Source organism: Grampus griseus (assembly GCF_964374135.1).
Source record: "Grampus griseus genome assembly, chromosome: X".
Taxonomy (NCBI): Eukaryota; Metazoa; Chordata; class Mammalia; order Artiodactyla; family Delphinidae; genus Grampus; species Grampus griseus.
The window spans coordinates 55015695-55042217 of NC_138999.1; the positions used below are offsets into that span (position 1 = coordinate 55015695).

Sequence of the window (26523 nt, forward strand, 5' to 3'; positions counted from 1 at the left end):
TGGTTGGGCAAAAAGTTCTTTTCTGACACAAAGGCAGGACAGACTCACCACAAGTCCTGGCCTCTTACCTGCCAAGTAATTCCCAGTTACTCCTCCTTTATTCTGTGATGGTTCCCTCAAAAAACTCCTCTGTAGCCTGTGATGGTATCTCCCAATATCTCTTTTCCTATACCCACCCCTGAATCTATAATAGTTTCCTTTGTTCTTCCTCCTTTTGTTTTGAATGATGCCTCCTGTAAGTTCCTTCTAGATGCATCCTTTCTCTTTCCTTGAGGCTATGTAGAGAGTTCAAAATGAAAAGAACCAAATAGGACTCTAGTTCTGTTTCTTTCTTTTGTCCTAATTGAGTAATTGGGTCATGTTTGTGTGTGTGTGTGTGTGTGTCTGTCTGTCTGAGAGAGAAAGAGAGATTATTTCTGGCAATGCAGGTGTTTGGAAAGTAATCAAATTGTTAAACCAACACCAGTCTACTCAGATCGATGATCACAGAATATTTTTTAAAACAGTTTTATTGAGGTGTATTTTACATATGATAAAATTCATCCATTTCAAGTGTGCATTTCAACAATTTTTATTTACTGAGTGATGCAGCAATCATCATAGCTCAATTTTAGAACATTTTCATCCCCAAATAAGATCCCTCATGCCTATTTACATTTACAGATTTTCCTTGACTTACAACTGGTTACATCCTGATAAATTCATCATATTTGAAAATATCCTAAGTGTAAAATGCATTTAATACTCTTAACCTACCAAACACTACAGCTTAGCACAGCCTGCCTTAAATGTGCTCAGAACACTTACATTAGCCTACAGTTGGGAAAAATCATCAAACACAAAGCTTATTTTATAATAAAGTATTGAATATCTCATGTAATTTACTGAATACTGCACTGAAAGTGAACAACAGAATGGTTGTATGGGTAGAGAATGGTTATAAGTATATCAGTTGGTTACCTTTGTGATTGCATGGCTGACTGGGAGCTGTGGCTCCCAGCATTACAAGAGAGTATTAGAGCACATATTGCTAGCCCAGGAAAAGATCAAAATTCAAAATTTGAAGTATGTTTCCTACTGAATGCTTATCACTTTCACACCATCATAAAGTCAAAAAGTTGTAAATTGAATCATCATAAATTGGGGACCATTTTTAATCCCTTTTCTCACCCCCCAGCCTGAGGCAACCATTAATCTACCTTCTGTCTCTATTAGCTTGCTTATATGGAAATTTTATATAAATGGAATCATACAATAAGTGGTCTCTTGTGTCTGGCTTTTTCACTTAGCTTGCTTTGAGGTTAATTTATGACATATTGTGCGTCGGTTCAATCTTTTTAATTACTGAATATTCTATTATATGTATACTTGAAAATTTGTTTAGGCATTCATCAGTTGATAGACATTTAGGTTTTTTCTACTTTTTGGATACTATAAATAATGTTTCTATGAATATTTGTGTAAAAGTTTTGTGTGTGCATATATTTTTAATTATCTTGGGGTACATACATAGTGGAGTTATTGGATTATATAGTAATTCTAACTTTAACTTTTAGAGGAATTACCAGGCTGTTTTCAAAAGTGGGTGTACCATTTTACAATCCCACCAGCAAGGTATGAGAGGTCCCATTCTCCACATCCTTGCCAATATGTTTTGTTGTCAGGATCATAGCATATTAAAGATGGGAGGAACTTGATTTCTCTAGCTCTTAAATAAGATTATAGTAAAGCACAACATTCAAAGTTAAATATTATCTACTTAGATGCTTCATTAAATCGAACGAGATTGTAAACACAGACTCTGAAATGGCCAGGTAGTACTTTTAAGAGATAATAATCCAGATGGTCTAAAGAGAATATGCTTGTATTTTTTAAAAGAATATTATAGTCAAAATGAAAATACACACAATCTCTGAGAGATTTTGCAGACCTCACAAGACATGTGCACAGTCCTCTTAGGACATGGAACCTGTTTTAAGAAATATTAGTTTAGAACACAAGAAGTTCTAGTAGATCTGTAGCCCAGAATAAAAGATAAATGTCATAAGCAATTCAAAAATATAGAAGGAGAGCTTGGACTATAACCCAGACCTCTTGGGTGGCAAGTCAGTGGATCCTACTATCCCTGGTGATGGATCCATTGAGAAGAAACACATTTCCTTGCTGTACTCACTGAGCAAAGACACACCAGTCAAATGAGGCACCTTGCTATTTGAAAGTAGAGGAATAAACAAGGTATTTGGATGTATTTTTCTTTATTGGCTAATATGAAATATTTCCAGACCATCAGAAATAAAACATAACTCTGCCAGTAGACACATATGCATATGGCTCAAGATTGAACAAAATCTCTATAAATAACAAATTTAGGAGGGAAAAGTAATTAAAATTTACCTACATTCAATTTAAAACACCAGAGACCTTCTTAGTGAGGCGAGCAGGGGATTAGGTGCATAAGAGATTATCTTCCCAGTATAGTAGGGTTTGTGTTGTGGAGAGGGTGCTACAGTATTGACACTGTTACCAAGCCTGGATCTGAGAACCTTGGAGGAGAAAGTTGCTCTCCTAGGCTCCTCCCTGTCAAAATCCAAATCCAGATACACAGAGAAGAAAATACAAAACTGAAAAACTAAACTCGTCCTCAGTAAATACCTCCCCTCCCTTACAAGCAAGAACAACTTTCTTTTGCTAGTTCAAATATAGACAACTCCACTATTTTCTAGTCTTAGGGACATGTTGAAAACTTTTCTGTCACATGTCCTTTGTGCTTCCACTGACCAATAACCCCCAAATAGAAAAAATACATGAAACCAAGGCACTCAAAGATGCCCATACTTTAAAAGCAATGAAATATTTAAAAACACTCCCCAGGAACAAATGCTTGAGTGTGACATTTGCCATGGCAAAGCAGCAATTATAAGGAAAACAAGCATGCTTCACCTCACCTCTACCCAAGATATCTTAAAAAGCAAAGTAAAACATTTCCTTAGTCCAATTGCTAACTACAATTTTTTAACTTCAGAATGAAAGTTAGAAGCAAGGTGATGCTGGGTATGACTTGGAATGGTCACACAATGTTCATACCATGAGGACCTTGCTCCTGGTTGGCACACCTGTGCACTGGGGTAGCCCCAGCAACCAAGGCTGTTGTCTTAATTGCTACAGAAAATATCATTGCTAAGAAGTTATTCTGGGCTGGGTATTCTAGCCAGGAAGTTTCTTGTCTTGTATGGGGCTCACAATGAGCTTTGCAGTAATTGTGTTTATGGATATACCGTTGGGGAATTTTGCTACATTGTTGCTGTTTTTTTCTGCAATGTTGCCCTCAGTGCCACTATAGTAACTGTACCATCTTAAAGCAGTTGTTAAGGGGAAACACTGGAGAAAGCCCTGGTCTGGGGATCAGGAGACTTGGGTCAGACTGATCTCTGGCCTGACAAGCCACATATCTAATATGAGCTGTTTTACTTTTCTTCAAAAGGGATATAATAACACCTTATTCAGGGGTTTGTGAGGATGAAATGAGACCATAAACATAAAAGAACTTTGTAAATTATAAAGTCTAGAGCAGGAACAATGAATAAAGCTGGCTGTAACATTTTATCATAATATTACTGTCATTATGACTGTGACAAAATCACTACCTTTGCCATAGATACAGCAATCTTAGACTTGGGCTTGAACCACTGCCAGGCACATGGTGACCTTTGAACACCTAAGGCCTGCCCAAGCTGAATCATCTTCTGTTTGGATACTAGTTCTTGCCCTACCAGAAGCTGCAGACATGACTAATTAGAGCCAGTGAGATGAGAATAAACTGTCCCAGAAAGAAAAGAACAGAGAACCTAAAGATCAAGGCCTAAACACTTGGCTCACACGTATTTGCCAATACCTGTGTTAAGTCAGGCTGCTTGGTGCAGGCTAGTAATTCAATTGCTTCTAATCCCCAGTCCAGTACAATGGGGCCTGTTTACTTTTTCCCAGGTGCTTTTAGCACCCTGACCAATGGGCTGTCCCCGGAGCCCTTAATCAATATTTGTAGATGAACTCTCCCCAAAGATGCATTTAATAAAATCCTGAAAGCAGAGGTTTTGTGGTAGAGAGCATTCATTTGCCAGGGCTAGGTCCTAATGAAGTGCACATGCAATTTAATGTACTTAATTAACCACCAAGTACTTGTGGGACAGAACTAGCTGTACAGTCCTCAAAAAGATAGCCAGATAATAAAGAAGAATACAGCCTCCAAGTTGCTTGTTCCTTCCTGGTCATGAGATGTATAGGTAGGAATTAAAGCAAAAACAAACTTCAGAAAGAATCAAATGGGAAGGGGTGGTGGGAAATCTGGGATCCAACTGACATGTTAGTAGAAAGTGGCAGTGAGGCTCCCTTCCTCTCCCCACTCAGCTACTCCTAAGTATATTAGAGGGTATCTTTGGAGGACTGCTGGGAGGTAATTTGGGGAAATCAGGCCCCAGAGGGAAGGTCACCTTGGCTCAGAAATTTTCCGTAAGGTTCCAATAAGGCAAATTCCAGCCCGGCTCCCTGCCGGAGGTGGAGAGTTATAGCACTTCAAATAAAGGGTGAGGCCCAGGAGATCCACAGGGAAATTATTTGCTCTGGCCTGTGCTGCATCACAGGACCATCACTCTTCAAACATGCATAAGATCTTCCAGCTAACCCAGGGAGTGTGGTGAGTCCAGAGGGATCTGGAAGAAGGGAGGGGAAAACTTGTAGGCTATAGGAGGTAAGAGCTATAGGGGAGAGTAAAGTCAAAAAAAAAAACCCCCAAAAAACAAAAAAACAAAGAAACCCTCTCCATCCTGGATGTGGATGAAGTCATGTGCTATTTTTCAGTGGAAGACTACACTGCTGCCTCCGTAGCACTTAGACTATGGGGCCAGCTGTTTTTTCTGGCGGTGGAGATGAATTGCCTTATTCAATCTCCTGCTCTTCCCTATGTTCCTTAATGATATTTTAAGGGTTATTTAGGCAGTGTCTAGTGGATAGAAATAACTAGTGCCCTCCAACACCTCTGCCTGTCCTTCTGCCATAGCCAAGAGCAGTTTCTACTCAAACTGTCCTTCCCTGGCTCTATCCTCAGCCATGGAATCCACACTTCAGTCTGGGGTTGGGAGTGTGGAGCACGCTGCCTTTCCAAAATATGAATTGCTTTGGGTAAGTTACTACTCCTATCTAGGGCTCAGGTTCCTCATCTTTAAATTAGGCATGTATGACTGAATTTTTTTAGAATGTAAAACACTAAAGTGTTATAATTGAAAGATTTGCTCAAATATCTGTAATCTACCTGGGAGAGGCTTTTAAAGATGGGATATTTGTCCCCCTCCCACCTTTAAAGTTAAAGTCTCAAGTCATTGCCCAAACTAAGATCAGAGACTCTTAAGTTGAACAGAGGAATACAGGAGGGAGGACAAGTAGGATGGATACTCCTACTGGCTCCAACCTTTATACCTTCTTTCTTACCCCCAGTGGCAAAAGGAGATAAGATAGACAGATAGAAAGGGTTTTGTCTGACCTTGCAGCTCTTCTCACGTTTTGATCTCTTGAGAGACAGTGCTGAATGGAAAGTCTCTTACCTTTCCACTGGGGTCAGATCTGGCAGAGAATATACATCCAGGCTGGCTACAGGGTGGGAGTAGGGGAGCTGATGGGAGGGGGAGAGAATAGGTTTGGTATTGTAGGCAAGGATATTACCTCATTCACATTCAGGCATAAAGGCCTTATTTGTCCCTCCACCCCTTTTGCTTCCAAAAAGTGTTGTTTTCTGGAACAGATATGCCAGAAAAGCTACTACTTTAAAACACTGTCTTCTAGAAAATGAAGATTTCAAGATATTGGAGATGACCCTAGCCTTGATAATTACCCCATACATTACTGAGTGCAGTCACCTTCCATTTCTGAGCCTCAGTTTCATCATCTGCAACCTGGAGATGGTAATTCTTGCCCTGCCCACCTCAGGGTGTGTATAAAGATCCAATGAGATGATTGCTGTGAATACACACTGCAAACTTTAAAGTGTAGCACATATACGTAGTAAATTCCAGCATTCCCACCCTAAGATACAGTCTTGGTTTTCACAAATTAAGTCACATCCAACATTCTGAAGTATATAGGTTGCTCCCAAACAAAGGAGAGAGTTGCTCTGCTCATCTGGGCAATTTTTCTTTCAAAATATGACCCACAGTGAGGAAGTGGGTATCAGCCCAAGTAGCCCATTATGGACATAAGGGAGACTTAAAAACAATCCATGGTGCCCACATCTGAGCCTTGATGTTCTCATCTGCCTTGTGGCATCAGCCATGGAGAGAGAAGTTCCACTTTATTCTGAGAAGCATGTGAAACTGGTGGTGAGGGCTCAGCAATTGATTGTTTTTCTCTAAACCAAGAAAGCACCAATGGTCCCTGAGCAACCCTAGGGCAGGCTTCATGGCTTTAACAACACCCACACCAGACACTTAGCTCCTAAGTGTCCCCCACTAGATCTCAGGGATTTCATGGTCACCCCAAAGATGAAAGCTCTGAGCTCTGAATTTGGCCCTTGGGATCTAGAGGCTCAGCCTTGGGCTTAAGAAGACAAGATACCAGGAAGGGACAAAAGAGGCAAGAAAAGAAGAGAAATAAGATAAAAGGAACTTTAGGAAGTACCATTTTAAGAGTCAAAAAGATGCTTAGTTGTATCCCCACTAAAGAAGGTAAGAAACCTATAAGTGGAGAGGAAGACCTCAGGGGGCAAAGGGGTTAGCTCCGTGATTGTCACAGCCACAGAAGTCTAAGAGATGTGTGGGGAATCAAGGTTTCAGGCCTCTCCTAAGATGTGTGTAAGTGTGTGTGTGTGTGTGTACTGGGGAGGGGGGGGCAGTGCAGAGGAGTGAAAGAGGGAAGAGTTTGATTTTGTCCCTAAAGTGCTAGGTAGATGTATCAATAGGGTACTGAGAGGCTCCCCCTTCAGATTCACCTGACCAAAGATGCAGGCAGTAAAACTCTACCCCATTCATTGCCATCCCCTTCCCTCCTCTCTATAATCAAGCTGAGCTAGGAATATGTCCGGTAGTCCCATGACTAGGGAATCTGGTTCTCCAGGCTATCTAGGATAGGAAAGCAAAAAATGCTGCTGGTCAGTCTTGGGAAAATGATGAAGGATCAATCCTTTGGTGGGATGGGATAGGATGTGCCCCGTCTGTAGAGTACAGGCTGTTGTGGATACCACATCCTATGCCCCTGCTGCTGTTGTGGTATAGGAACAAGGCAGGAAAGTCCAGGGAGAACGACTGGGCTGCCAGGAGCCCAAGAGACCTAGGGAGGGAGCAGAGCAAGTTAGAAACCTATGGGGCAATCTCACTAGCTCCTTCCTCTTCCCATCCCTCAAAAAATGGTTTTAGGCCAGTGGTTAAGGTATAATAGCAGAAAAACATCACTTGTGTGGGGTGGACATGATGACAGTTCTACCCTACTCTATGTTGGTGAGACAATTCCTCATGAAACTGGGTTCAGTTTTAAGCCCCCCATACTTTAACGGAACCCAAAGTGGTACTTTCCAGAGAGGAGATGCTATCTTTAGACTTCTTCAGGGCTATCACAAGACACAGGAAGCAGATGAGGTCTGTGTGGCCTGAGGAGCAGAGCAGGACCCAAGGGTGGTTACTATAAGAAGACAGAAAGGTTTTCTTTACATTGAGCTCAAATCCACCAGTCATAGCTGCAATACATGTTGGGCAGTAGTGAGCTCTCTGATACTGTAAGTATGTGAGCAAGGATGACACAAACACTTCTTGGGGATATTATAAAAGGGACTCAAGAATGGATTGGAGGAGTTGGAAGAGAGGTTGGCCTAGATGACCTTGAAGGTATCTAGGATGACTGGTTTAATAGGAGTCTTGGCTTTCACCTACATATTGTTTATATTTTCTTAGGTAAGATATAGGGAGCGGGAGTCATTGGGGGACCTGGACAATATCATAGCTGGAGAAATATGGAAATGGGTGGTGAAAGTAATTGGTTAGTTGAAAAATAGGAATCCACCCTCATGCTTCATACTGCCCCTTGTTACTTACATGGAGCTCCAAAACCTGTGCTCTAACCCAGTTCTGCCACTGAAATGCTCTGTGACTTTAAGCAAATCACTTTCCCTCTCTGTGTCTCAGTTCCTGCCTCTATAAAGTGTAACCTTCTTACCATAAAGGTATGTTATGAAGACCAGACGAGTGTAGTGTATATGTATGGATGTATTGGGTTGGTCAAAAAGTTCATTTGGGTTTTCCCATAAGACGTTATGGAAAAACCCGAACAAACTTTTTGGCCAACCCAATATAAATTGTGACTGGGGGCAAAGACAAACTAACATGGTTTAAACACCTCTAATGCATTAGACACTATAAAAGGCACTTGCACATGCATTTCTCATTCAACTCTCACAATATAAGGTGAATAGTATTTCCTACTTTTCACAGATTAAGGACCTGAGACTCAGAGAGGTGAAGGGATTTACACAAGCTTCACACAAATATTAAGGAATGGAGGTAGATTTGAAATATAAGGCTTCCAGATGCCAAGGTTTGTATATTTTCCCACTGTACCTTGGTGCTTGAATACATGATGGGAGATAACTGAATATAACTATTAGACAGTGGGGCTCTGAGAGAGATTGCAAAAGACCAGGATAGAAAAACTGGTATCATGTCAACCTGGCCAGTTCCTTGACAGCTGTAGGCCCAGATGTATGATGTATGACTGACTGGCTTAAAAGATTAACATTATCACAGTTGTCCCTCCATCCACCAGTGTTCCTAGCTTGCTGTTCCTCTGACACTAGCCCTACTGAACAACAGTACTCCAAGGGATAATTCCTTTTGGGGGTGGTCCCCAATTTCTGGTCTTTCTACCCTACCTTTCCAGCTCACCTCAGTAGAGTGAAAGGCTGGGTACTTCAAAGGGTACAGTGAGCTCCAGTCTGTCTCCAGAGTGTTCAGCTGTGTTCCCCCTCAAGGTCTCAGCTCCAGTATAGGAAGCAGAACTGGAAATCTTTCGCAGGTCCAGCTCTGTACATTCGATGGGAGTGTGGACCCAGTGGGAGTGGCTCTCTGAGGCACAGGAGGCCAAGGTAAAAGACTCCTGTGTGGGGAAGCCACGAGTCGAGCTGCAGTCGTCATCCAGGATGGGGTTAAGTGCCTGGGTCTCAAAGATGCTTTCACTCAGTGGGGACTCAGGACTGGTCTCCTGGCCAGGTGGCATGGGGAAGAGAGATTCCTCTTCCGCTGCCTCGTCAGCCTCATACTGCAGCGAACCTCCTGAAACTTGAAGCAGAAAGCCACTGAGTCACCCAAAGGCAGGGGCTCTTCTTAGCGGGGCACCTGGTCCTGAGCACAAAATCAGGAAAGATCTGGGAACTAGTGCTCCCCCTCCCATCCCTGGGGACCAGAGCACCTAGCACCAGGCTGAGGTGACACAGTTGAGAAACATATTTACATTGGGGTATCAGATTAAGGCTACCTGGTGGTGGATCAGGGAAAATTGTCAATTTCTCCAGAGAAAGAGAAATCCTTTGTGGGAAGCAGGATTTTAACAACACCCACACCAGACATGATCTTTATTCCCTGGTGTTATGCCAGTGTATATGTTGTGTTATATGGCAAAAGGCACTTTGCAGGTGGATTTAAGATTATGGACCTTAAAATAGGTAGATTATCCTGGATTACCCAGGTGGGCCCAATGTAATGACATGTGTCCTTAAAAGGGGAAGATGAAGGCAGAAGAGTCAGAGAGAGTATCAGATATGTGAAAGGAAAAGGACTTGACCACCATTGCTAGTTTTGAAAATGGAAATGGGTCATAAGTCAAAGAGTGGGTGGTGTCTAGAAACTGGGAATGGTTCTCAGCAGACAGTCAGCAAGGAAATGGAACCTCAACCTTATAACTGCAAGGAACTGAATTCTTCCACCTTTCTGAATGATCAAGGAAATGGATTAACCTCTTGATCTTCCAGAAATGAATGCAGCCTCGGCAACACCTTGATTTCAGCCTAGTGAGACTCTGAGTCGAGATCCAGCCAAGCTTACAAAGCTTCTGATCTATGGAAATGGTGAGATAATAAATGGGTGTTGTTTTAAGCCATTGAATTTGTTGTAGTTTGTTCTGGCAGTGATAGAAAATTAAAACACCTTTCATGCATAAGTCTGATTCAACATCAGGTTACAAACTGAGAGCCTATGGGATGTGTGTTTGTTTGACCCCTGCATTGTGGTTGTGGTACTTTTTAATTATAACTCATTGCCATAACTTAAAACTATTTCATATAAAAATCCAGAGTTTTGGCTTCTCTTGAAAATTCAGAAGATCTTGAAACATTGAATATTCCTACATGGTAACAAACAGCTGAAACTGAGTAGTAGATTCCTCTTTAGACAGGGGATGAACTATTCAGTTTGCCACAGTCTCTACTCCTCTCTAATGAACCTTATATTGGATCCAATTCACATATTCATCTCCCTTATACAACCCTAGTATTCATGTAAGTCAGTGACTCCTGAAAAACACCTCCTGATAAATGAGAAAATGTCTAATCTTATTTCCCCTGTGGAGACCCTGAGGGAGCTGCCTGCCCTCGTATCCCCAGAAAAGGGTACTGCATTATTATCTTGAGGACAGAGGACGAGCAGAGAAGCGTTACCCATTTCTCTTCTCCTGAGGCAGGAGGAGGGAGACAGGCAGCTCTCAGATGTTGCCTCATCTTCTTCTTTCCGGGCCCTGGGGCCCAAATGCTTCATTTCCCATGTTTCATGCCCATGCCCAGGGACTGGGCAACAGCTCTTATCTGAGAAACTGGCCTCCAAAGTCAGAGACAGGATGATCCACCCTGAGCCACAATGTTCCAGGAGACACCAGAGAGTAGAGGAGAGAGAATTAGAATTTGAGAAGGGTCATAAAGGGATAACAGTGTTGCCCTTGTGCCCTGCATCCCCTGAAATCCTAGATTCACCTCCACTTAAGTGAGAGGTAGAGCCAAACATATCTTCTAAGCTTTTTGAAGATCATCTGGCAGACCCTAGATCCAAAGTAACCAAGGTAGGCCTATATAAGCAGAATCTTTCCACACAAACAGAGAGGTTGAAAAAAGTTGTGTTGCTTTGGACCCAATATACAGTGGGCTGAGGAGGAGTCCTTAGCACCTGTGTATCTAGTAGAATGTGTCCTCCTCTTTCCTTACTAAATCAACTCTGCTTACTAGCCTGGGTTCCTATTTTGGTGTCTCTGTCCAGCTCTCAGCTCCCTTGATGGCACTGAAGCTGCACTGAACCTCAGTACTATTGACTAAAGATCTAAACCCTTCTCTGGTCTTGGCCAGCCACCATCTCACCTCCCCTATATCTTCCCTCAGTGACCTGGCATTCTTGTCTCATATTCTTGGCTAATGGCTGGACTTGTGCTGAAAATAGATCATGATGTTACTCCTGATTTTAAATATGACATTCCATCTAAAATTTCACATGGCCATCTCCTATGGGCTGGGCCAGAGCTCTGGTTATCATTATTGTCTGAGGAAAAATGTCTAAGTTTGCCAATTCCTCTGGACATTGGGCTCTCAGTTACCACATTTGGTATACTACTATACTGATAACCATTGCCTGAGACCTCACCCACTTTTATTATAGTCATGTCTCATTCCAGCCAGCCTTCCTCTTTTCCTGACATGCTCCAGAATCTATACCTATTAGTAGATATAACTAATTGGAAAAGAACTTAGAAATCAACTTCATCTCTCATTCTAAAGATTAAGGAGAAAGAGGTCCAAAGAAGCTAGATGACTTATCTAAAGTTACACAGTGATTTAGAGGTAGATTGGACTAGGACTTCAGATGCCTTTCCCAAGGGTTTTCCCATAATGTTGTAGCCCTTTATGAATCACCACACCTTAAAGAACCAGGTCCTATAAACTCATAGGGTCAGCCTCAATCATCTCTGAAGTCCTGTGCATTCTATTGCCACCCCAGATATTTCAGCACTGTAGGGAAGGTCCATTAACTCTCAACCCCAGGAAATTCCTCTCTTCTGCTAGTTAGAACCTTGTTCCTGATTCATGTAATACGTGAAGCAGCTACCCTTACCACGCTGGCAATTTCTGTTGAAGAACTGCTTGCAGTAGAGGAAGAAGAGCCCCAGGAAGGCCAGGGTAAACACCATGAGCAGACTGCTCACCAGTGCAACAAGTGTGACCTCCTGAGGGGATACTGTGGGTACATCTGCCTTCACTAAGCTCAACTGGAAGGCACCTGTGAGACAAGAAAGTGGGGGAGGTCAGTCACTGTGGGTAGTCAATAGTCACCCTGACACTGGGCCTGGACTTCCTCAGGCCAGCACCCTCTCCCCAGGGTCTTCCTCAACTAGGGCTGCTAAACTGGTTCTACTTCTTTGTAGAGCAGGGAAAAGTATAACGAACAAAGTGGAGGAACTAGCATATACTGCTGGTATGGTATAAATTAGTATAGTTATTTGAAGATGCACATATCCTGTGGTCTTTCCATGTCACATTCAGTTATATAACCTAGACAAATAGAAACAAACTAAAATGTTCATCAGTAGGGCACAGGATAAATAAATCATGATATAATTCTATTATGTAATATTATTATATAGCATTTAAAATAAAAGACCTGTATGGATCAATTTAAATAATCCAGAGAGGAAAAGCAAATTGGAGAGAGAGTATATAACTTGATATCACTTACATAAAACATTATAAAATATAAAAAATAGCATATAGAATACATTGCTTATGAATATATATATATATATATATATATATATATATATATATATATATATATAAAAGAATACAAGTATCAAAACATTGGTGGAGAGTTTGGCAGAGTCATAGTGCTCACAAGTTATCCACATGCTTCTCTGCATTTCCCATACACCCTTGTAGTAAGGCCATAAGAGTACTTCTGGCCAATGGACTGTGAGTGGAAGTAATGTGTGTCACTTGCAGACTGAAGTAGTTAAAAGCCAGTATGTCTCCTCTATCTCTTAACCTGTCCCATCAACCTGGAAACCACATGGTTTGATGGTATAGTTACAAGATAGAGTAAGATCTTTGCATATGAAAAATAAACTTTTATTGCATGAAATCACTGAGATTTGGGGGTTTGTTACTGTAGCATAACCTACCAACAAGATACACACAATTTCATGATAGTGGTTGCCTCTGGGGAGGTAAGGAGAGAATGGAACTCAGAAAGGATCAAAACACAGATTCCATTAAACTTGTGGAATCTTCATTTAAAAAAAATCTGAAGCAAATATGCAAAATTTTAAGATTTATTAATCATTGATGCTGTGTAACTGAGCATTTTTCTTTTTATATTTTTCTGCATTTAAAATATTTCTACATATTTGAAATACTTCATGTTTTAAAAAGATATCAATAAATTAAAAAATAAGTGAGTAGACATATAGTTGGTAGATAGACAAAAATAATAGACAGATAAATGGATAGTGATATGGGCACAGACTAGATCTTAGTGCTTCATTCAGCCTTTTACTAGTCCTAAGCATTAGGGACTCCTATAAACTTCAAATAAATAATACACAAGTGTACAAATATTATAATTTACAAAATGCTTTCTAACCTCTCATCTCACTAGAACTAGGCAGAATCCCATAAGGTATGAAGAACAATGATTTTCATGACTTACATTTTTTTCAGGTGAGGGAAATGAGGTTCAATGAGATTCAATAATTTATAGAAGATTACACAGATAATATATTGCAAAACTATTACTCAAATCTAACCAATTCCCTTGCCAATCTACCCTATAGGAAGGAGTATGAGGGGGTAGGGGAAGTCTTTACTATGCTGTCTTGCTGTCACCCAATGGATTGGGGGGGAAAGGGGAGAAGAGAACTGGATACACACACTGAACCTCAGAGGTGGGGGTCTGCTTCGTGCATGGGATACACTCTTGATCCTGCAGGCCTCCAATACGTGTCTTTTGGTAGAACCTGTAGTCAGAGCAATAAAAAATGGCAAGATGATCAAACAAGCAATGTACTTGGATTGGTCCTTCTTGAACCATAGGCAGCTTCTAAGAGTCTTGTCCTCCAGGAAGCCATCACTCACTCTGACCCCTCGTGAGTTCTCTGCCTCTATGTCTGATTCTGACTCAAGAGTCCCAGACGCTCCACCTCTTCCCCCATTCACCAAACCCTATAACCAAAAGGGGAACTAGTCTCACAAGAGAAGGAAACACTGCTTTGACACCAACTGCTTCCTAATCTCTTCTAGGTCTACAGTGAGATTTACCTTGAAACTTGGGCCTGAGCTAAGCATGCCAGCATGATAAAACAGCTGTTTAGTACTCATCTGTAATTGACTGCGTGCTAAGTACTTTATAGAGGTATCTTGAAAAAATAATGCTTCTCCCTCAGGGGAGCTTAAACTCATCATGATATGGACAGTTAGAATACTTCAACTAGGCCCTGAGAGGTAAGGATGAGGGAGACCTCCAAGGGCTACAGAATGCCCAGAAGAGCTTGGCCTTATGTAGCAGGCTCACCTGGGCAGACAGTCCCCACAGACGGCATTAGAGGTAGCTGTACAGTTCTCCTTCTGGATACGATTGATGACAGCACAGGTGTTGCAAGTATGACATCTATGGTGGCCCCAGCTGCTTTTATATCTGCGGGGAGGGCAGGCTGCGCAGTATGCATCTCCACCTTCTCCATAACCACAATCCTTCAGTGAAATGGGAGTCACTAACATTACTCTACAGAAACTTGGAGAGAGGATTAGCTATGGGACAAGTGGACATTGTACGGAGTAGCATTTTACAAACTGCAAGTTGCAACCCATTACTGAGTCATGACATCAATTTACAGTCAGCATAGGTTAGGTTATGCTATGGTAAAAAAGTAAACTCCAAACCTCAGTGTCTTAAAAGAACAAAAATTTATTTCTCACTCACACCATTTTGCTTACCAGAGATTTCCTGGGGGCTCTGTTTTACGTTATACTTACTGGGTTACCCAGAGTGATGGAGGCTTCATCTTTGTGCTACCATGATTGGAGCATCAGAGAAAAGAGAATATTGTGATCTGTGCACTGGCTCTTAAATCTTCCCCCAGAAATAACTCATTTCATTTTGCTCACGTCCTTCACCACACACATCACCTGATCATTAGTAACTACAAAAGTAAAAGAAAGTATAATTCTATAGTGTGCCAGAGCTGGGGAACTGGAAATATTTGACAATGAATGCTAATCACTACCTATCTTAGTATTGTTTTATAGAAGTTTTACAGATGAAATATGTAAGTATGTGTTGGGTTGTGATGAAAATTTTATTTCTTACATTTTACTGAACTATAGTTGACTCACAACATTATATTCATTTCAGGAGTACAACACAGTGATTCAATATTTTTATAGATTACACATCACACAAAGTTATTATATTATTGACTGTAATCCCTGTGATGTACATTGCATCTCTGTGGTGTATTCAGTTTATAACTGGTAGTTTGTCCCTCTTAATTCCCTTCACCTATTGGGCTGGCCAAAAAGTTCGTTTGGGTTTTTCTGCAGGATGTTAGGAACAACCTGAACGAACGTTTTGGCCAAGCTAATATTTTGCCCTTACCCCTACACTCCTCTCCTCTGCCAATGACTAGTTTTTTCTCTGTATCTGTGAGCCTGTTTCTGTTTGGTTATATTTGTTTATTTGTTTTTCAGATTCCACATATAAATGAAAACATATAGTATTTGTTATTCCCTGTCTGATTTCACCTATTACTCCACCCCTCTCCTCTCTGGCAACTACTAGTTTGGTCTCTACATCTGTGATTGTCTCTGTTTTGTTACATTTATTTGTTTGTTTTGTATTTTTAGATTCCACATATAAGTGAAGACATACTGCATTTGTCTTTCTCTCTGACTTATTTCACCTAGCATAATACCATCTAGATCCATCCATGTTGTTGTAAATGACAAGATTTCATTATTGTTTATGGTCGAGTAATATTTCATTGTGTGTGTATATATATATATATATATATACATATATGTGTGTGTGTGTGTGTGTATATATATATATATATATATATATATACACATACATATACCACATCTTCTTTACCCATTCATCTGTTGATGGACACTTAGGTTGCTTCTACATCTTGGCTATTAAAATAATGCTTCAATTAACACTGGGATGCATATAACTTTTTGAATTAGTGATTACATTTTCTTCAGATAAATACCCAAGAGTGGAATTGCTGGATCAAATGGTAGTAATATTTTTAATTTTTTGAGGAACCTTTATATTGTTTTCCATAATGGTTGTACCAATTTATATTCCTACAAACAGTGCATGAGGGGTCCCTTTTCTCCACATCCTCTCCAACATTTGTTATTTCTTGTCTTTTTGATGATAGCCATTCTGACAGGTGTGAGGTGACACCTCATTGTGATTTTGATTTGCATTTCCCTGATGATTAGTGATGTTGAAAATCTTTTCATGTGTCTGTTGGCCATATATATGTCTTCTTTGGAAAAATGTCTATTCTGGTCCTCTGCCCATTTTTAATTCGGTTGTTTGTGTGTTTTTGATGTTGACTGTTATGAGTTATTTGTATATTTTGGATATTAACCTCTTAGTGGATATTTTATTTGCAAATATATTCTTCTATTCAGTAAGTTGCCTTTTTGTTTTGTTGATGTGCTTTGCTGTGCAAGTTACAGACAATATCACAGAAATACAAATAATCATGAGAATACTATGAACAATTATATGCTAACAAATTGGACAACCAAGAAAAAATGGATACATTTCTAGAAATATACAATCTTTTAAGATTGAATCTTACTCTCGGAAATGCTCAAACATGTTTGAATAAAGGTGGTATAGAGGAGAGATGAGTGATCCAGCTGGATATTGTCTCAGGTCTGGTATTGACTCAGTGTAACTTTGGCTAGCCTCTCTCCATTTCCAAGCATCAGAGTCCCCAACACCTGAGGATATTAAAATAAATGGTCTCTAAATATTCTTCCAGCTCTGGCATTCTAACCTAGGAACGAGGCTCCTGCCTGTTATATCATAGCTCTTTGTCAAAGACACAACTCTACTTAACAATGGATATTAGTTATTTGTTTGTTGTGGGAGAAGTTGGCTGGTTGTTCACTAAACTCATTCACCTTTCTTCCTGGGAATACCACTTGTCAACATTTTCTAACCCCACACAAGTCTGTAGGGACATGTGCCTAATTTCTAGCCAATGGAATATGGTTTAAATGATGTATGCATCTCTCAGGCCTGGCTCAACAAAAAACTGTCTTTTTTCTTTATACTTATTTTATAATTAAAGTATCCTTAATTTTCTTTATGCTTTGATCTTCTGGCACACAGGGACACCCAGGGAGATGTTGGAATCAATATATTAAAAACGACAGAGGACATCAGGGATATGGAGGAGGCAGCAGCTCTGAGCTTTCATTCTCTCACAGAAGTGTAGCAACACAAACAGAAACTGTCGGAATCAATGTTGTCAGAACTCTGGGAAATAGTCAAACATTTACAACAATGAAGCAAATGCTGAACCAAGAAAAAGGCATCTTGAAAATGATAGGAAAGATTTGTGCCATTTTTACTTGCCCTTACTGCACCCCTCTCCCCAGTAACAGTCCTAAAGTGAAGGCAGTCTTAAAGTAGCAGCAGCCTGAGTTCCTAGTGTGAAACCCTCACCCCTAGGTCCAGAGTGAGCTAAGCAAAACTTATTCAAAAATTATTGTGTATGTCTATTTTAACCTGTTATCTGAAGGACAGATACAAGGTGCTCATCTCTGTTTCACTCAATTCAAAATGCAGGCTGGAAAATGGGTGGGCATTTGTTAAAATGTTTTGCAAAGCAAACTAATAAACCAGAGATGCCTGGGACAAGAAATTATGGGTGGAGACATATAATAGACTGCTTAAGTCTGGAGCAAAAGCTGGAGAAGATTCTTTGGGAAATTAGGACATTCAAAAGCACCAATATATATGGGGCCAGTTTAGAAAGGCCCATGTATGTCCAGGGAAAGACACATGACTAGAAAAATATGGAGAAGACCCAAAGCTTGCACACCGGACTGATACATGGGCTAAGTGCCAGTTTGGCTAAGTGTTGAAGGAGTGCTTCAGCACAGAGCCAATGTTCAAAGATTGGGAGAGGTATGTGGGTTTTTTGGTTGCTACTGTTGTTATTTACTTTTAACTGCTGGCACTCAAGGAAATTCCTGTCAAAATATTAGCTGAAAAAGAGCCACACAGACTTCAGTGATCACATATGACAAAGAATACAGTCTTTGCACAAATAATTTGGTTAAAACAACTAAACAAATGGACTACTATAGCCATCATCAAATAAAGTAACAACAACAGAAAACAGCTAAATATGGGGAAGGGGGAGAATCTGATTTTCAGTTACCACATTATAATTAAAACAGTTTTCAAAAACAACAACAACAAAAACACAAGGCATAAAAAGAAACAGGAATGTATGGCCCACTTACAGTAACAAATAAAATTGACAAACTGTTCCTGAGGAAGTCCAGACATCAGACCTACTAGACAAAGACAAAAAAGTACTGTCTTAAATATGTTCAAAGTAAAACATAGACAAAGAACTAAAGAATATAAGAAAATAAATGTATGAAAAATATGGTAATATCAAAAAAGAAAAATTGTAAAAAGTAACCAAACAGAAATACTAGAATTGAAAAGTAAAATAACTGAAATTAAAAATTCACTAGAAGAGTTCAACAGCAGATCTGAACAAGTAGAAGAACAAATGATGAAACCTGAAACATGACAGTTGAAATTGTTGAAATTATTAAGTCTGAGGAGCAGAAATTTAAAAAGGATGAAGTAAGTAAACAAAACCTAAGAGACACCATCAAATGGACCAATATACACATTATGGGAGTCCCAAAAGTAAAAGAGAGAGAAAGATAAAGAAGCAGAAAGAAATTTGAATAAATAATGGCTGAAATTTCTCAAAATTGACAGAAGACATGAATAACACATCCACAATGCTCAACAAACTTTGATTTGGAAAAACTCAAAAAGACCCATATGAGACATAAACAAGATGTGGATAGCCAAAGACAAAATGAAAATCTTGAAGCAGAAGGAGAGAAACAATCTGTCAAATACAAGGGATCCTCAATAAGATGCAAAGTTGATTTCTCTTCAGAACCTGGAAGCTGGAAGGCAATAAGATAACATATTTAAGTCTCAAAAGAAATAAACTATTAACCAATTTTATACCCAGCAAAAAATCCTTCAAAAAATGAGGGAGAAATTAAAATATTCCTAGATAAATAAAAGAAGCTAAAGGAGTTTGATACTACTAGACTTGTACTTCAATAAATGTTAAAGGGAGTTCTTCAGGTTAAAATGAAAGGACCCTAGATAGTAACTCAAAGCCATAAAAAGAAGTCAATATCCCTGGTAAAGTTAAATACACAGGCAAATACAGAAGGCAGCATTATTGAATATTTGGTTTGGAACTCTGCCTTTTATTTCCTATATTATTTAAAAGAAAAATTAATAAAATAGTAACAACAATAATAATAAATCTATGTTATTGCACATACAATGATTAAGATAAAAACAAAAGTGACAAAAATAACATAGAGGAAGGGGATATCAAACTGTATAAGTGGGCTTCCCTGGTGGCGCAGTGGTTGAGGGTCCGCCTGCTGATGCAGGGGACACGGGTTCATGTCCCAGTCCGGGAAGATCCCACATGCTGCGGAGTGGCTGGACCCATGTGCCATGGACACTGAGCCTGCGCGTCCAAAGCCTGTGCTCCACAACGGGAGAGGCCACAATAGTAAGAGGCCTGCACACCACACACACACAAAAAAAACAAAACAAAGAAAAACAAAAAACCCCCCAAAAAACCCTGTATGTGTCGAGTTTATGTATGTTATTGAAATTAACTTGGTATTAATGCAAAATATATTGTTAAAATTTAGTATGTAATATATAAAATAGATAATTGATAAGGACCTACTGTATAGCACAGGGAACTCTACTCAATACTCTGTAATGGCCTATGTGGGAAAAGAATCTAAAAAAGAGTGTGTATATATATATATGTGTATGTATATATATATGTGTGTGTGTGTGTGTGTATAACTGATTCATTTTCCTGTACACCTGAGACTAGCACAACATTGTAAATCAACTATGCTCCAATGAATTTTTTTTAAAAATAAATAAAATTTAGTATGTTAAAGGGAATCTACATGGTAACCACAAAGAAAATATATTTAAAAAGAAAACCCCACACAAAAGAAATGATAAGGGAATTAAAACTTTTCACTGCAAAAGATCAACTAGCACAAAAATGGCAATGAGGAAGAAAATGATGAATAAAAATGGCATAAGAAATACATAAAACTAATAATAAAATGTCAGAAGTACTCTCTTATCAGTACTAATCTTTATGTATATGGATTAAACTCTCCAAAGGTACAGATTGATGGGTTGGATAAAAAGAACATAATCCACTTATATACTATATGAAGAGATTCATTTAGATCCAAAGACACAAATGGGTTGAAAGTAAAAGACAGGAAACATATTCCATGCAAATAGTACTGAGAAGCGAATTGGGATGTCTACACTGATATCAGACAAAATAGACTTTAAGTTAAAACTTTTACAAGAGAAAGGGAAGGACGTTATATATTTATAAATGGTCAATACATCAAGAAGATATAACAACTCTGAACATACATACACCAAATAACAAATCCCCCCAAATCTATGCAGCATTGACAAAATTTAAGTGAGTAATAGTGGTTCTAAATAATAGTTGGAGACTTGAATACCAACTTCAATAAAAGATTGCATATCTAGACAGAATAGCAATAACAATGTAGAGGGCTTTAACAACACTATAAAACAACTAGACATAACTGACATTTATAGAACACTACACCTAACAAAAGAAGAATATACATTCTTCTCCATTGCACATGAAACATTCTGTAAGTAGACCACATATGTTAGGTTATGAAACAAGTTTCAATGAATTTTAAAAGACTGAAATTATACAAAGTGTCTTTTCTGACCACAAGACAATGATGATATAAATCAATAACAGAAAGAAAATTGGAAAATACACAAACATGTGTAATTAAATACCACATTCTTAAAAAACTAGTGGGTCAAAGAAAAAGTCTTAAGGGAAACTGTAAATTACTTAAAGCTGAATGACAATAAAAAAACACCACATACCAAAATGTATGGGATACAGCAAGGCAGTAGTAGTCTGAGGAAAACTTATACCTGTAAGTGCCTATATTAAAAAAGAAAAGAGATTTCAAATAAATAATCTAAATTTATACCACAAGGAACTAGAAAAAACATAACAAAGTAAGCCCAAAGCTAGCAGAAGGAAGGAAATAATAGATTAGAGTGGAGATAAATAGAGTAGAAAAACAATAGAATCAATGAAAACTAGATTCTTTGAAAAGATGAACAAAATTGGCAATCCTTCCAATCCTTCAGCTATACTTACAAAGAAAAAAGAGAGAAGATGAAGATGACTAAAATCAGAAAGGAAAGTGGGGGATTTCTGACAGAATGGCAGAGTAGGAGGACCTGAGCTCACCTCTTCTCACAAAAACACCAAAATCATGAGTATCTGCTGAACAATCATTGACAAAAAAAGGACTGGAAACAACCAAAAAACACAATGAGATGATAGGATCCTGTACCCACCAGGTGGGCAACCAACAAACTTTAAAATAATTATATTTCAGAGGTTCTCTCACAGGAGTGAGATTTCTGAGCCTCACATCAGGCTCCCTAGACTGCTGGTCTGGTATCAGGAGGAGGAGCCCGCAGAGCATTTGGCTTTGAAGGCCAGTGGGGCTTGATGGCAGGAACTCCACAAGACTTGGGGAAATAGAAGGAATATTCTTAGAGGACACACACAAGGTTTGTACAAACTGGGACCTAGGGGGAAAAACAGTGACTTCATAGCAGCCTGGGTCAGACCTACCTGCTGGTCTTGGAGGGTCTCCTGGGGAGGGGGGCGGCTGTAGCTCATTTCAAGGACAAGGACACTGGTGGCAGAGGTACTAGGGAGTACTCATTGGTTTGACCTGTCTGAGGTTGCCATTTTGACACCAAGGCTTGGTCCCACACAATAGCCCTTAGGCTCCAGTGCTAGGATGCCTAGGGCCAAACAACAAACAGGATGGGAACACAGCACCAACCATCAGAAGACAGACTGCTTAAAGTTTTCCTGAGAACACAGCCACCTTTAAACACACCTCTTGACACAGCCCTGCCAGCCAGTGGGACAGGACCCAGCTCTACCCACCAGTGGGCAGGCACCAGTCACTCTCACAAGGAGCCTGCACAAGCCTCTTAGACCAGCCTCACCCAACAGAGGGCAGACACCAGAAACAAGAGGAACTACAATCCTGCAGCCTCTGGGATCACAAACACCAAAAGTTAGGCAAAATGAGATAGCAGAGGAATATGTTCCAGATGAAGAAACAAGATAAAACCCCAGAACAACGAAGTGAAGTGGAGATAGGCAATCTACCCAACAAAGAGTTCAGTGTAATGACTGTAAAGATGATCCAAGAAGGTAGGAAAAGAATGGATGCACAGAGCTAGAAATTACAAGAAGTTTTAAACAAAAGGTTAGAAAATACAAAGAATAACCAAACAGAGTTGAAGAATAAAATAGTGAAAATGAAAAATACACTAGAAGGAACCAATAGCAGAATAAATGAGGCAGAAGAATGGATAAGTGAACTGAAGAAAGGATGGTGGAAATTACTGCCGAGGAACAGAATAAAGAAAAAAGAATGAAAAGAAGTGAGGACAATCTCAGAGACCTCTGAGACACACAAACATTCACATTACAAGGATCCCAGAAAGAGAAGAGAGAGATAAAAGTCATGAGAAAATATTTGAAGACATAATAGCTGAAAAATTCCCTACCCTAACAGGGGAAAGGAAACAATCACCCAAGTCCAGGAATCACAGAGAGTCTCATACATGATAAACCCAAGGAGGAACACACTGAAACACACAATAATAAAATTGACAAAAATCACAGACAGAGAAAATATTAAAAGCAACAAGGATTGTTTGTTTTTTTGTTATTGAGCTGCATGAGCTGCTTGTAAATTTTGGAAATTAATCCTTTGTCAGTTGCTTCATTTGCAAATATTTTCTCCCATTCTGAGGGTTGTCTTTTGGTCTTGTTTATGGTTTCCTTTGCTGTGCAAAAGCTTTGAAGTTTCATTAGGTCCCATTTGTTTATTTTTGTTTTTATTTCCATTCCTCTAGGAGGTGGGTCAAAAAGGATCTTGCTGTGATTTATGTCATAGAGTGTTCTGCCTATGTTTTCCTCTAAGAGTTTGATAGTTTCTGGCCTTACATTTAGGTCTTTAATCCATTTTGAGCTTATTTTTGTGTATGGTGTTAGGGAGTGATGTAATCTCATACTTTTACATGTACCTGTCCAGTTTTCCCCCAAAATGGGCAGAAGACCTAAATAGACATTTCTCCAAAGAAGACATACAGACTGCCAACAAACACATGAAAGAATGCTCGACATCATTAATCATTAGAGAAATGCAAATCAAAACTACAATGAGATATCATCTCACACCAGTCAGAATGGCCATCATCAAAAAATCTAGAAACAATAAATGCTGGAGAGGGTGTGGAGAAAAGGGAACACTCTTGCACTGCTGGTGGGAATGTGAATTGGTTCAGCCACTATGGAGAACAGTATGGATGTTCCTTAGAAAACTACAAATAGAACTACCATATGACCCAGCAATCCCACTACTGGGCATATACCCTGAGAAAACCAAAATTCAAAAAGAGTCATGTACCAAAATGTTCATTGCAGCTCTATTTACAATAGCTCGGAGATGGAAACAACCTAAGTGCCCATCATTGGATGAATGGATAAAGAAGATGTGGCACATATATACAATGGAATATTACTCAGCCATAAAAAGAAAAGAAATTGAGCTATTTGTAATGAGGTGGATAGACCTAGAGTCTGTCATACAGAGTGAAGTAAGTCAGAAAGAGAAAGACAAATACAGTATGCTAACACATATATATGGAATTGAAGAAAAATAAATGTCATGAAGAACCTAGGGGTAAGACAGGAATAAAGACACAGACCTACTGGAGAACGGACTTGAGGATATGGGGAGGGGGAAGGGTGAGCTCTGACAGGGCGAGAGAGAGGCATGGACATATATACACTACCAAACGTAAGGTAGATAGCTAGTGGGAAGCAGCCGCATGGCACAGGGATATTGGCTCGGTGCTTTGTGACAGCCTGGAGGGGTGGGATAGGGAGGGTGGGAGGGAGGGAGACGCAAGAGGGAAGAGATATGGGAACATATGTATATGTATAACTGATTCACTTTGTTATAAAGCAGAAACTAACACACCATTGTAAAGCAATTGTACCCCAATAAAGATGATAAAAAAAAATAAAATAAAAGCAGCAAGGAAAAAGCAACAAATAACATACAAGTAAATCCCAATAAGGTTATCAGTTGAGTTTTCACCAGAAACTCTGCAGGCCAGAAAGGAGTAGCACTATACTGTATATTTAAAGTGATGAAAGGGAAAAACCTACAACAAAGAATACTCTACACACCAAGGCTCTCATTCAGATTTGAGGGAGAAATCAAAAGCCTGACAGAGAAGCAAAGGCTAAGAGAATTCAACGCCACCAAATGAGCTTTACAATGAATGCTGAAGGAGCTTCTATAGGTAGCAAATAAGAGGCCACAATTAGAAACAAGAAAATTATGAAATGGGAAAGCTCAATGGTAAATGTAAACATACAGCAAAGGTAGGAAATCATCCACACACAAACATATTATCAAATCCAGCAATGGTGAGAAGAGGAGAATACAAATATAGGATATTGGAAATGCATTTGAAATTAATAGACCAGCAACTTACAACAATCTTGTATATATATAGGTTGCATGCCAACACTTCATGGGAACCACAAAAATCTGCAATAGATATCCAAAAAAAAAAAAAAAAAAGAGAGAGAAAAAGGAATCCAAAGAGAACTCTAAAGATACACATCAAATACCTAGAGAAGAGAACAAAAGTGGAAGGAAAGAAAAAAGACCTAAAAAACAAATCCAAAATATTAACAAAATAGTATTAATACATAAGTATCAGTGAGTATGTTAAATGTAAAAGGAATAAATGCTCCAAGCAAAAGACATAGACTGGCTGAATGGATACAAAAACAAGACCTATATATATGTTGTCTACAAGAGACCCACTTCAAATCTAGGGACACATACAGAAAGTGAGGGGATAGAAAAAGGTATTCAATGCCAATGGAAATCAAAAGAAAGTTGGAGTAGAAATACTTATATCAGAAAATATATATTTTAAAATAAGGACTGTTACAAGAGACAAAGAAGGACACTACATCAATCCATTTCTAATTCTACTGATTTGAGTTTTCTCCATTTTTTTCTTGATGAGTCTGGCTAATGGTTTATCAATTTTGTTTATCTTCTCAAAGAACCAGCTTTTAGTGTTTTTTTTTTTTTTTTTTTTGTGGTATGTGGGCCTCTCACTATTGTGGCCTCTCCCACTGCGGAGCACAGGCTCCGGACATGCAGGTCCAGCAGCCATGGCTCACAGGCCCAGCTGCTCTGCGGCATGTGGGATCTTCCCGGACCGGGGCACGAACCCACATCCCCTGCATCGGCACATGGACTCTCAACCACTGCACCACCAGGGAAGCCCCCAGCTTTTAGTTTTATTGATCGTTGCTACTGTTTCCTTCATTTCTTTTTCACTTATTTCTGATCTGATCTTTATGATTTCTTTCCTTCTGCTAACTTTGGGGTTTTTTGTTCTTCTTTCTCTAATTGCTTTAGGTGTAAGGTTAGGTGGTTTATTTGAGATGTTTCTTGTTTCTTGAGGTAGGATTGTATTGCGATGAACTTCCCTCTTAGAACTGCTGGAGAGGGTGTGGACAAAAGGGAACCCTCTTGCACTGTTGGTGGGAATGTAAATTGATACAGCCACTATGGAGAACAGTATGGAGGTTCCTTATAAAAACAAAAATAGAACTACCATATGACCCAGCAATCCCACTACTGGGCATATACCCTGAGAAAACCATAATTCAAAAAGAGTCATGTACCACAATGTTCATTGCAGCTCTATTTACAATAGCCAGGACATGGAAGCAACCTACGTGTCCATTGACAGATGAATGGATAAAGAAGATGTGGCACATATATACAATGGAATATTACTCAGCCATAAAAAGAAACGAAATTAAGTTATTTATATTGAGGTGGATGGACCAATAGTCTGTCATACAGAGTGAAGTGAGTCAGAAAGAGAAAAAAAATTACCGTATGCTAACACATATATATGGAATCTAAAAAAAAAAATGGTTATTATGAACCTCAGGGCAGGA

At 39.3% G+C, this 26523-nt stretch overlaps 1 protein-coding gene across 5 annotated transcripts in view; it reads right to left on the minus strand.

Annotated features, from left to right (window-relative positions):
- Positions 1–526: 526 nt before the first annotated feature.
- The window catches only part of EDA2R (ectodysplasin A2 receptor), a 75559-nt gene continuing 49562 nt past the window's right edge, over positions 527–26523 (minus strand). For 2 of the 5 annotated variants that reach the window (XM_082681609.1, XM_082681611.1), the window contains 5 exons: positions 14568–14746; positions 13928–14013; positions 12117–12281; positions 10682–10867; positions 527–9308 (listed from right to left, as the gene is read on the minus strand). In XM_082681609.1, coding sequence (XP_082537735.1) covers positions 8917–9308; positions 10682–10867; positions 12117–12281; positions 13928–14013; positions 14568–14746 — 1008 coding nt within the window. In that variant the 3' untranslated portion in view covers positions 527–8916. The remainder of the gene's footprint in view (positions 9309–10681; positions 10868–12116; positions 12282–13927; positions 14014–14567; positions 14747–26523) is intronic. The other 3 variants (XM_082681610.1, XM_082681608.1, XM_082681612.1) reach the window with 3 other exon arrangements.